Raw genomic sequence first — 13038 nt, 5'->3', positions numbered from 1 at the left:
AAATAAGTATGTCTTACCTAGAAATTCCTCTACAAGTATGTTCTATTCCCTGTATTATAACATTGGCTATTTGTTGATTGTACAAAAAAATCAGAGCTGTTGCAACTCGTTGCCTGTTCTGAGCATTCAGACAATCAACTTGGGGTAGGGGACCCCAACTTACTAATTTCGTATTACATTCTTCCCATCTCCTAAGGGAAGTTTCAGCTATAAAGGCCGGTTCTAAGTTGTTGGAGTCATGGAAGATCGAAGACTGAGCTATACTCGGTATCCTGAAGGATAGAGTCCGTGGCTGACCTTTTGAATCTATTACCTACAATCATAAATATATCGAATGTTCGTTTTTTCTATATAAATATTATAAAATAAAAAAAATACTGATTCGTCTTCTTATACATGATATTAACTGAAACGACTCTTAACAAATGTTACTTGCCATAAGAGCCAAGGAGGAGTGAGAAATAATTGATTTCCAATTGTAAAACAACTTCTTTAAGTTCGGCTTCATCAGTGAATGTTGGCAATAATTTTGATAAACTGTATATAAACTCTATATTTCCTTCTACGATTAGTTTTCAGAGCTCATATCTCTGGTGTCAAAATATATGTCCTAGGTATGCAGTATTTCTTGATTAAGGTTAACAGTTCTCTATTTTTTCCTATTACTATCAAAACTTCATTGTTTATGACATGATTCACCCATGATATTCTAAGCATATGTCCAAGCTTAACTTTAATAGTCCAAGATATTTTCATTTAATTCAAGATTAATCACTAATGTAAGTACATAAAGTGCCACATCCGAACCTGTCATATCCGGACCTCCCCATATCCGGACGGTTCTGCCGTCCGGATCTACCGAAATCTACCGAGAAAGGCAGTCCTGCTGTTGGACAACGAACACTCTCATCCCGACCCAAAAGAACTAAACGATGGCGAAATAATGTATTATAGAATCTATAAAACGTGTCTATCAACGAAAGTTATTGACGGCGTTGATTATTGGAATGTATGAAGGAGAAAACATGTCAGAGACTAGAAAAGAAGTGGTCTTGATATCCGGATATTTTCATATCCGAAAAGGTCTGTCGCCACATTGATCCGGATATGACAGGTTTTACTGTAGCTATTATATGAGTTTGATTTATCACTCTATAATGAAGGAGTTTCTAATCAGAATATAGTAGAATAAGTGTGTTGAACGAGTGAGACACTACATTGAAAAGTAAAATGTTTTTATAAACAAAAGAAATAAAGAAATGCGTTCCCTTTAAATAGTTATCAAACCGTACAAGTGGCGAACACCTAATACTCTTATATTTACATAGGTTAATCATTCCTATATTTAGTTATAACATTTTTCCAAAATTATTCACCAGTAATATATATGGTAAGAAAGATGTATGCATGTAAGACTTGGTTGCTTGTCCAATAAAATGGTTATGCTTTCATCTTTCCAGCTAGAAAATGATAAAAAGTATAAAATGCAAAAAGATATTTTGAGAGGTATAAAAAGAATCTAAAGGTAGAAAGAACAAACCCAGGCAGTCCGCGAACAGTATAAAGATGAAAAATTTCATCCTTTGTCAAGGAGCAAAACATGAGATGACTAGGTTAATTCCAACAAATCCAACAGGAGAGGGAAGGCCAAGAGAGATATACCAAGGACTAGATGGATGGAGACAGCGGAACAAGATTTAAGAAGGCAGATGTGATAAACAGGAAGCAAGAAGCAGAGGAAAGACGAAATGGGGGGATATTCTACACTATTTTAGTATAAAACATATAAAAAGGAATTTAAGTGGTAAGCATACAAAATGTTTGATATTGTCCTTTTCATGAGCATTTTTCAGTGCGTAACAAATGATAGGAAAAAGGGTAAGTCCGTGATAATACACATTTATGACATTTATTCTAACATGACATTTTAGTTAAATCTGACAGTTGTCACATTTTATTTTCAATTTGGAATAAAAACAAATCAAATGTGTTTTTTGCATTTATAAAATGGTATTTTCTTTGATTTGTATAGTCTTATAAATTATACAGATTATATTTGTAATATTATTATCTAATTAAAAAAAATATTTTTTTTATTATGGCGCCATCTATCGACAACTAGAATAATCACCGAACTAGAATAATTACCAAAGTAATCACCGACGTGCCTTTTTTTCTGTCATATACAATTTAATGCGTTAGAAAGAAATCGAAAAACTGTGACGCACTGAAAGATGATCATGAGAAAAATAATAATTTGATCATTATAAGACTTCATTAAAACTTTCGAAGCTGACTTTTTTCGAGAGGTGTTACCCAGGAGCGGCAATAACTTTTTTCTAAAATACCATTGTAATGGTAGGGGAGCCCAAGCGGGGATTTTTGCAGTTACTCGAGCGCGTCAGATTATCATATGGGGAGAAACCTGGTACCCTGTAGATGTACCCTTTTGTAAATCGAAAAAATTTACAAAAAATTAATTTAGTATGACATAAAAAGATTTAACTATAGAGTAAATGATATTTTACGTTCTCTATCTTAATTATCATATTGTTAACCCCCTTTCAACCCTTAAAAACAACCCCTAAATAGAACAAATTTACAAAAAAATAATTTGATTTGACAAGAAGACCTAAATATAGAGTAAATAATATTTTACGTTTTCTATCTTAATTATTTAATTGTTAACCCCTTTCAACCCTTAAAATCAACCCCTCGATTAAAAATTGTATAAAAATTTTTTTTTGACAAACTAAAAAGGATTTAAATATCGTTCCACGTTCTCGAAAAAGCTATGCTGGAAAATCATATGCTCAAGTTCTTTAACCCTTAAAACTACCCCTAAATTAAAACATTGAATATGTACGATTTAGTTTTTGGGCCACAACTACTTCAATTTTGAAGCTATCACAACTTATAAAAAACCATTTTGAAGGTAATTAAAAGAGCTACAACTTTTTTCATTATAATATGTAGTGAAAAACCTTTTATTTTGAAACGGTGAAGGGTCAAAGGGCTCGAGAGAGACTGTGGCTGCGCTACCGCGCGCTTTTTAATCCATCATGTCTTCGTCAATTTTTGTGTGATAGGAAAAACAAACAAACCAAAATTTTTGTCAAAAAAAACCTATTTTTTTATTACTACACTTTTTTACGCATCTTTTATTATTTTTGAGATATAATGAAAAAAAGGTGTTTTTTTTTTTAAATTCAAAAAATTATTTTTCTTAAAATCGTGATTTTTCAAAAAATATGTGTTTCAAAGCAGCGAAACTGCTAGAATCCATCAAACTCTTTATATTAAAGTTGATTCTAGATGGAATACGATTAATTTTAAATTTGGTGGAAATGGCACTTATGAAATCCATTGATTTAAAAAAAAACCATTAGATGTTCCTCTTTTTTTCATTACAGCTCACTCATTTTACGTACAAAAGACTTTTAACAGTGCTCATTTTAAAGCTTATTTTAAGCACTATAAAATCCTTTCTCATTAGCATGCATACAATTTATTCGCTCTCCGCTAGATGGCATTGAATACATCGATTAAATTTCACACAAAATAAAAAACGGCTTTGGTCTTTAATATCTCGCTTAATATTGCACTTAGCACACTCTTTAAAAAACCACTTTGTTCATTTTTTACCTGCTACAATTTTGTTCAGTATAATATTATCGTTAAAATGCATTTTGAAGAAATTGTTACTAACCCAAGTTCATGATATTTATGATAATGGCAGATCATAGAATCAAAATTCGTGAGATAGTGGAGGGCCTCTAAACACATCAGCTTAGAGTTGGCGAGAAAATAATAAATATACATTTGTAAGATATATGTAACATCCTGAAAATATTAATGCTACAATTTCACATAAAAATTTTTTCAGTGATACATAATTTTGATGATTAAACATGGGTTCATTTACATACATTGGAAATGGTCAAATGGAAGGTACTATTCACTGAGATTACTTGAAAAAACATATATAAATAACTGACCTACACTGGGCAGCTTTAGTGGTCTACATCGATGCCAATTTCAGGAAAAAACTTGTTTTTTTCAATAAAAGTGTGGTGTATGGCTGAGAGAGTGTTCAAAACACTCATAAAAAGGCCACTGCACATACAAACTTGCAGTAATTGGGATATAAATTGATTAATAACCCATCATATTTACTAGATCTAGAACTGTGTATACCAAAGATAAGATGGAGATAAGGCAAAATTATTCAAATATTGTATTGATAAATGGTTGAAAATGAGTTTTATTAAGTATAGTAAGAAGTCAAAAAGTAGACTATGTTGAGAAATAAATGAGAAAAATAACAAAAATCAAGTTTTCTTGTATAGACAAGAATAATATCAAACCACATTCATATACTCTAACTAAACTTAAACAATTACAATTTGACTTACCTCTAGATTGTATAAACTCACTAGTAGTGTTTGGACTGCAGAGTATGATTTATCTGAAAGGTGTAAAAATACTAGAGTAGGAATAAATTGGATTGTAAACCTTTTTAAGTGGGTTTCGCCAGATCTGTAGAAGTTTAATAACTGTTGACAAATGCCCTCAATTAACTAAAACAAAACATACATGTTAGACTGACAAAAAGAACTGTGGATAAATAAATAAAATTAGTGAATCTTCATGATGTGATGATGCTTAAAGACAATAAAAGACCTTTAAGATATTGTTGACGACAATTAATAATATCATGGAAAGTATTAGAAACAAAAAAGTATTTCGGTGTCCAGACAAATGCTAATATGAAATACATATATTCACATATAGTAAAAGTTTCTTATTTGCATTTCCTTCACTGGAGTTTTCACTATTCACGGTTTAAAAAAAGGGATCCGATTCCTATATTCGCGGCTTAAGATTTCTTTATTCACAGATTGAATGGATCCAATTCCTATATTCGTGGCTTAAGATTTCTTTATTCACAGATTGAATGGGGTATCCAGAGAGTATAAGAGAATGCCAAATAAAACGCTCATTTCTAAAAGCGAAATGTCTGTCCGTGGATTTAAGGCAGCAAAGGATAGAGTTACACTGCTGCTTTGTTCTAATGCATCTGGCGATTGTGTTATTAAACCATTGATGCTTTATAGATCTATAAATCCTTGTCCATTCAAAAATCAAAACAAGGATGACCTGCCAATGTTTTGACATGCTAATAAAAACATGTGTGTTACAAGAGCTACTTTTTTGACTGGTTCCGGAATTTTTTTGTTTCTGGACAATGCACCAGGTCATCCTCATGAACTTGAAACTATGCATCCAAATATAAAAATGTCACTTTCACTCTAGACCAGGGCGCATCTGTAAAAATATTAGTACATTTGGACGTTGAGAGGTGACTCAAATTTTTTTGCAGAAATTGCTTGAAAATAACTCAATTAATAATATTTGAGTTATTCTCCCTCTCAAAATGGTCCGGAACATTGTTTAAATAATCAAAATGTCAAAAAATGAAGGAAAAATTCGATTTTTTTCTTCGTTTTTTGATTATAACTTTAAGAGTATTCATTTCCGAGAAAAGTTGTATTGACATAAAAGTTGTGTAATTAAATTTCTTACAATATAGAGTTGGTTGAAAATTTAAAAAATAGTCACCTTTGTTGCAAAATAGCAATAATTGGGAAAAACTATACAAAAAGAAGTATTTGCATTTTACGTTTTTCAACCATTTATGCTAAACTTAGGACCTTCAAATTTCACCCAGAAAAACTATATGATACAGTTAAACAATACTGTAAATTTCATTAAGATCGGTTCAATAGATTTTGCAATCCAGCTTTCGCAAAAAAAATTCATTTTTTCAAACTGGTACAGGACTGAAAATAAAGCAGATAGCAAGTTGATTTTTTTTTGCTTATAGAAGTGTACTGTGCCTTTCATTTTCAATTTGCAAAACTAAAATCAATTAACCACCACGGCGTCAGGAATTTTTTTAAATAAACATTAATTATTGGTGTTGCGCGCAGGACACCGGATAGTTTGCTCTGATTGGGCATTCCAATGACCTTTGATAATTATTGATACATTTTAATTTTTATTACATTTCGATATAAATAAATAAATTTGTTTATTGCAAAATAAAAACACATACTCTATCCTTTGAAATAACACTTTTTTTAGCAAAAACTTTCTTTGTTCATATATTTTAACTTGAGAATAAATGTTTATTATTTTTAAACATATACAATTGTTTAAACAATATTTCACAAACAATAATAAAATTAGTTTGATTTTTGTGGAATTAAAATATTAAAATACAACAAAATATAGAGTAAGAAAATAATATATTAGATGAAGATTGGAAGAAATTTTGGTGGAAATCAACTTCATGTGAATCGAACACCGCTGTCCTGCGCGTAGCACCAATAATTAATGTTTATTTAAAAAAATTCCTGACGCTGTGGTAGTTAATCGATTTTAATTTTGCAAATTGCAGATGAAAGGTACAGTACACTTCTATAAGCAAAAGAAATTTCAACTTGCTATCTGCTTTATTTTCAGTCCTGTAACATTTTTAAAAAATGAATTGTTTTTGCGAAAGCTGGATTGCAAAATTTATTTTGCAAAATCTATTGAACCGATCTTAATGAAATTTACAATATTGTTTTAATGTATCATAAAGTTTTTCTGGGTAAAATATGAAGGTCATAAGTGTAGCATAAATGGTTGAAAAACGTAAAATGCGAGTACTTGTTTTTGTATGGTTTTTTTTCGCAAATGTTGCTATTTTGCAACAAGGGTGACTATTTTTTCAATTTTTAACTAATTTTATATTGTAGAAAATTTAATTATGCAACTTTTATGTCAGTGCATCTTTTCTGGAAAATGAATACTTTTAAAGTTATAATCAAAAAACGAAGAAAAAAATCGAATTTTTCCTTCATTTTTTGACATTTTAATTATTTAAACAATGTTCCGGACCTTTTTGAGAGGGAGGATAACTCAAATATTATTATTTGAGTTATTTTCAAGCAATTTCTGCAAAAAAATTTGAGTCACCTCTCAACGTCCATCTCAAAACAGATGGGCCCTGGACTACTCCCCAAGACCATGGCTTTGCTTCAACCTATGGACCAAGGAATAATCCAGGCTTTTAAGTTCTATTATTAGATAAACTTATTACGTTATTATGTTAGACGAACCTTCAAAATGATACTGAATAATATGGAATGTGATTCTGACATGAATGTTATGGAATTCTGGAAGAAATTTGACATAGCAAAATGCATAGTAAACATAAAGGAATCATTGCAAGGACTAAAGCCTCACATTGAAATCATGCTGGAAAAATTGAGCCCTGTTCTGACTGAGGGAAATGAGGAAGAATCTGTGCATGTTCAAACTTTAACTGCAAACATTGCCGAAATTGCAAGTGGAATAGGACAAGATAGGTTCGAACAACTAGAATCAATGACTTTCAGGAGCTGCTTGAATTAAAAGATGAAGTTTTGACTGAAACAGACTTGTAGGAAATGTTAAATTTACAACCCATTGAAGAAGAGGCATCAACAAGCACTGAAGATATGACATTTAATTTGAAAAATCTTAGTGAAGATTTAACACGTTTGCTACCAAGTGACTTATATTATATGAGCAACATTGATTTTTCCCATAGACCAGCGTCTCATGTCTCACCCGTGAGCTGGGGATCGCATTGCATATAATGGCAATTTAAATAACTCTAGTCTGTGAGGATGAAACTTAAATACACCCTTTGTAGCTAACGGGTTAAGAATGGCAAATAAGCTTTGTGATTTTTTTATGAAAATTGATTCATCTATGGAACGAAGTCTTATTTTTATGAGGCAAATTGCTAATGCCACTGTTAAATATAAGTATCCATTGAACAAAGGTTTAAAAACTGCCAAGCAAGATAAAATTACTAAATTCTTTAAACCATTGCCTAAACCTAAAGGTGATATACACTCACAGGCACAAAATTCCACCACCCAATATTTTATATTAAGTTTGAAAATCTGTAACTTTATTATTTGTACTCCGATTTTCAAAATTCTTGCACCAATTTGTAGGTACGTGTATTGGTGGTGTTTTTCATTATTCCGGTAACAAAAATTTTTTGCTTAGATGTCATTATACAGGGGTGAATGGAAGCGTTGTATTTTCTCCTAATTTTAAAACATTCTGTGGAAAAATTGGAGGGCTGATTTTATTTCATACTCCTTTTGTATTATCCTGGAAGTATCACTAAGGTTTTGTTTTTTGAATTATCCGAATATCTCTTTTCTTGTAAGAGTTGTAAGTAAAAACACTGCTTTGAACGTTTTTTTAATTAAAAATATCAAACGCACTGAAATTAACAAAACAAAACAAAATTAACAACAAAACAAAATAACTCAATAGCAGGTATATCCACCTTTTGCAGCAACGACTGCTCGCAATCTGTTTGGCATCGAATAAGGATGTGTTATCCTTGCCTTGGGAATAGCCCGATATTCCACTACCAGGGCCATAACTGCACCAAATTTTCTAGAGGCCTAGGATAACGGTGAATAGCATTTTTTTAATTCATCTCATAAATACTCAATATGATTAAGATCTGGGCAGCATGCGGGCCATTCTAAATTATCAATCCAGCCTATATTTTATGAATAAATCAGTGTTTTTAATTACAAAAAATGGTACAGCTCTTACAAGAAAAGAGATATTCGGATAATTCAAAAAACAAAATTTTAGTGATGCCTCCGGGATAATATGACAGGACTATGAAACAAAATCAGCTCTTCAATTTATCCACAGAATGTTTTAAAGTTAAGAGAAAATACAATGCTTCCACTCACCCCTGTATAATGCCATGCAAGGAAAATTTTTTTGTTACCGAAATAATACCAAAAGATGTCAATATATGTACCTACAAACTGGTGCAAGAATCTTGAAAGTCGGAGTACAAATAATAAAGTTATAAATTGTCAAACTTAATAAAAAATTTTGGGTGGCGGAATTTTGTGCCCGTGAGTGTATAATTAATCAATATGTATGGTCAAAACCTTAAATTATACTGATTTTTTTATGTATTTGCTTTTTTATTTCATCACCTAGGAACGTATCCCCTATAACCCCATATTAATTGCTGTTCCATATTCATGGCTTTTGTATTTGCAGAATATTTATGGAATATATACCCTGTGAATAAAGAGTATTTTACTTTACATATCTTATTTTACATTCTTAAATCTGAATTATTTCTACTTCTTTAACATGCTCCGTGCAGATGGCATACATGTGAACCACATGATGCCTTCACCAAAATGCGAATGACATGCATGTATGCCATTGATTATACACATTTTTAATACATGTTTTTGTCCGTTCAGAATTTATGTCTTAGGATCAGACATCCACACGCAATGTGCCAAGGAATATTTTTTATATGGAGTTTCAACTTAACCAATGAACTGAAAACCATGGACATCATATATACCTATAATTAATAAAGACAGTCAAGAAGACCTGCTTAACAAAATCAGAAAGAATTAAGAAATCATTTGGACCATCAATGTTAAGACATAACTCCTAAATGATCTCATCAATATAAATAACTGACATAATTGGCTGAAGCCAAAAAATAGTGGGTAAAAAGTAAAAGATACAAAAACTTTCTTTCATAGTAAATATCTGATACTGGAGTGGAGAATTATTGTTAAAAGTTGAAAATAAAAAACACATTAATCATTACACTCCAATAAAGTAATTGTTGATTACTTAAAATATACATAATCTTCATTCATTAACAGAGAAAACCTTGATTCATAGTAAAGTACAAGGTTGTGTTACTTACATGATCAGATTTGTATTTATGGGGTTCAGATAAAACACTGTAAAGTGCTATCATGACTTCATGATTATGTTCTTGTTCGCTGGAGTACGTGTGGATCTCACTTTCTGTTAAAGACTCAAATTCGTCTAACCAGTCCAACACAAGATTATCAGCCATTATTGTCTCCTGTTAAAAGTCCAGTAAATGGGGTTAGTTTCAATTAATATTCTAAATGTTACGATAAGTTTACACACACATAATTTGATCAAATCCTTTAAATATAATTACAGAAATAAGTATTCAGTTTCATTTATCTACTGGGTATTAAAAAATGAGTGTAAGTGTAAAGTACATCAAAACGTCAAAACAAATCAAAACGTCAATGTGGTTAATAAACGTCAATGTAGCTAAATGTCAGTGGTGACAATGCAATGTTGCCGATGTTTCCAAAAATGTGGAAAATATTAGATTATTTCTTCTTTTATTATCCTAATTTTTCTGTCTCTTACCGTTTCGCATATTAATCTCGAAATTGATCTAAGTATTAATAATAAGTATATTTTGTATTAAAAACGGCCGTTTATAAGGTCGGACGAAGTGTTATAATTTTCATTTTAAATTCAGTTATTTCCAAATATTGCTTTTTTCATCTCGTGTGAATTCATTCCAGCAATCTTTTCGTTTAAGACAAAAAAGAGACCGGACTAGAAATAAATATTCAAAATATAAAGAAGCTAACACAGGAACCAGCTAACAGTTGAATTAGAAGACGATACTGAAACTGTAGAAAGCTTCACATATTTGGGAGTTGCATTAAGCACGGATGGAACAAAAGAACCAGAACTTCAAAGAAGTATAATAAAGTGAAACAAAGCTTATTTTCACTCGTCCATGTGTTTTGTTTTCTGCTCTAAAAACATACAGGAGAGATCGAAAATCAAGGTCTACAAAACTATTATCGGGCCAATATAGTATGTTATGGATGCGAGAAATGGGTGATGACGGAAAACACACAAAGAAAGCTGGAAGTCTTAGAAAGAAAAGTCCCAAGGAAGATATTTGGACCTATTAACGAAAACGGAGTATGAAGATCTAGGTACAACCATGAACTACAACTGTTCAAAGATGAACTGATCTCAAATCTCGTTACACTTCAGAGACTTCAATATGAGCTGGTCATGTAGTGAAAATGGAGACCAAAAGACGCGCAAGATTTGCTAGATGTGCGAATCCTACCACAAAGGAATTAGTAGATAAAAACATTTTGACTAAAGAACCTCTGTAAATCCAGTAAACCCAGGAAAGAAGGTGTACCCATACAAGCTGCGCGGTGGAGTGAGAGCTGGCACATCGGTACATCGGAAGGTGTGAGAGCTGGCATAGTATAGGGACAAATAAAGGGATACATTTCTCGGTACGTTTATCTAACGATGTTACAGTTTTCCAGGTGGAAATAACGACAATCCATCACTGCGTGGAGGAAATAGAAAGACAGGAAGGAACGCTCCGTTCAATTGTCATCTTCACAGATAGTCAGGCAGCACTTAAGGCCCTCAATTCTGTAGAGGTAAAATCTAAGCTAGTATGGGATTGTCTGGATGTCCTAAATAAACTACGAGACCGTAGCAAGGTTATGGTAGCCTAGATACCGGGGCACAAGGGTCATAAGAGCAATGAAAAAGCATATGAAATGACCAAACAAGGTTCATCAATGCCATTCGTTGGACCGAAACCCATCTGCGGCGTTGAAAAGACAGTAACAAGAAAGGCTACAAGAAAGTGGGTAGCTCACAAATCTTTAGAATTATGGAGGAATTCACCAGGACAAAGACAGATGAAACAGTTTATTACAGAACATTCTCTAAAATTTACGGCAGACCTAATAAGCAAAGACAGGAAAACAGTCAAAGCCATAGTAGGTCTGCTAACAGGGCACTGTAGCACCTGTGCAGATTCTGTCACCTGGAAAATGAAACAGCAGAGCGCATTCTATGTCAGTGTGAAAGCCTGGCAAATGTGAGCATTAGGGGAAGAAAATCCATCGACAAAGAGCTACATGGAAGGTTCAGTCTCGAAGCTATTAGACCTTTTAAAAAGGGTCAGGCTAGAAAATGTAAAGTTATTATTAACCATAAAAAGCATTTTCTTTTAATCTATCTATCTACCTCTGTAACTGAGGAAGAATCCAGAATATTAAAAAAATTTTGGACTTAGCAAAAGGCATGCATGCATAGACCATGGTCTAGTAGAACGACTGATAGCGTCAAGAGAACCAGACAAGTCTATTTTAATAAATTGGGACGCAACTTATCAAAATAATACATTAATGATGATAGTTATAGATATAATGGATAACAATCGTGTATATGTACGTTAAATATTCATTGAAATTAAAAATTCAACAGGTTTGTATTTCAATAAATAAATAACGACGATTTAGTGCAGAAATCACATTAACTCTACAAATAATTGAATAAAATAAATTTGACTTACTCTCGTAGGAAAAAATTGTTTGATTCGGTCCCATTTACTTTGGCTGGGTTTAATCTCCGCCATGATCGCTAGGCGAATCAAAAATAAAGTTAATTTAGAAAGACCTGCACATAGTTTAAAATATTTATAAGCCATGAATGAAATACCTACAGTGGTATCAGCGGATCAATAAAGTATAGATTATGTTCATCGTTAATAAACGGTTAGATTCCGCTCATTTAAAATTAACTTGACTCCCACATAAATATTTAAAAGAGGTTTAGAAGGAAAAGCTATGATATACAGAGCGAATAATTGAATATTCGTCGGATTAACTATTAACGTACATAATATACATATTAAAAGTAAGAACAAGCAGAAGCAAAGCTGTGGGTATCCCAAAAGACGTGGTACAGTAGAAAGTGAAGATGGTAGGAAGGAGAGGCCTTACGAAACCAAATTAGTAAGTTAATAGTAGAAGTATGGGACGCTGAAGAAATGCCCCAAGATTGGAATAACCATTATTGGGCAATAATAGTTCTATCTCCTTTTTTGTGAATGGCTAAAAAAGGGAGATAGAACTAAATTTTGCTGAGAATTTCAATTTTGGGACTCTAAAAACGATATAAAAAAGTGTTCCACTCCTACTGCCTGGCTTCCCCTAAAAACCCCCTAATACTGGGTTTATAATCAAAAACATCGATTTACCAAGAATATGTATGCTGTAAAAAATGTTTCAAACAAGAAATGAAAAAGTAGTGGAA

General features: G+C 32.1%; 1 protein-coding gene across 1 annotated transcript in view; it reads right to left on the bottom strand.

Annotated features, from left to right (window-relative positions):
- Positions 1-10169, bottom strand: part of LOC114327184 (hyccin) — a 29893-nt gene extending 19724 nt beyond the window's left edge. Inside the window, exons 1-3 of the mRNA XM_028275715.2 lie at positions 9824-10169; positions 4416-4580; positions 18-313 (exon numbers count right to left, since the gene is read on the bottom strand). Coding sequence (XP_028131516.1) covers positions 18-313; positions 4416-4580; positions 9824-9979 — 617 coding nt within the window. The 5' untranslated portion in view covers positions 9980-10169. The remainder of the gene's footprint in view (positions 1-17; positions 314-4415; positions 4581-9823) is intronic.
- Positions 10170-13038: the final 2869 nt, after the last annotated feature.

This window comes from Diabrotica virgifera, chromosome 5 (genome assembly GCF_917563875.1).
Source record: "Diabrotica virgifera virgifera chromosome 5, PGI_DIABVI_V3a".
NCBI lineage: Eukaryota > Metazoa > Arthropoda > Insecta > Coleoptera > Chrysomelidae > Diabrotica > Diabrotica virgifera.
Note: the sequence above shows the minus strand (reverse complement) of the source record. Positions and strands in the feature narration are given on the sequence as shown.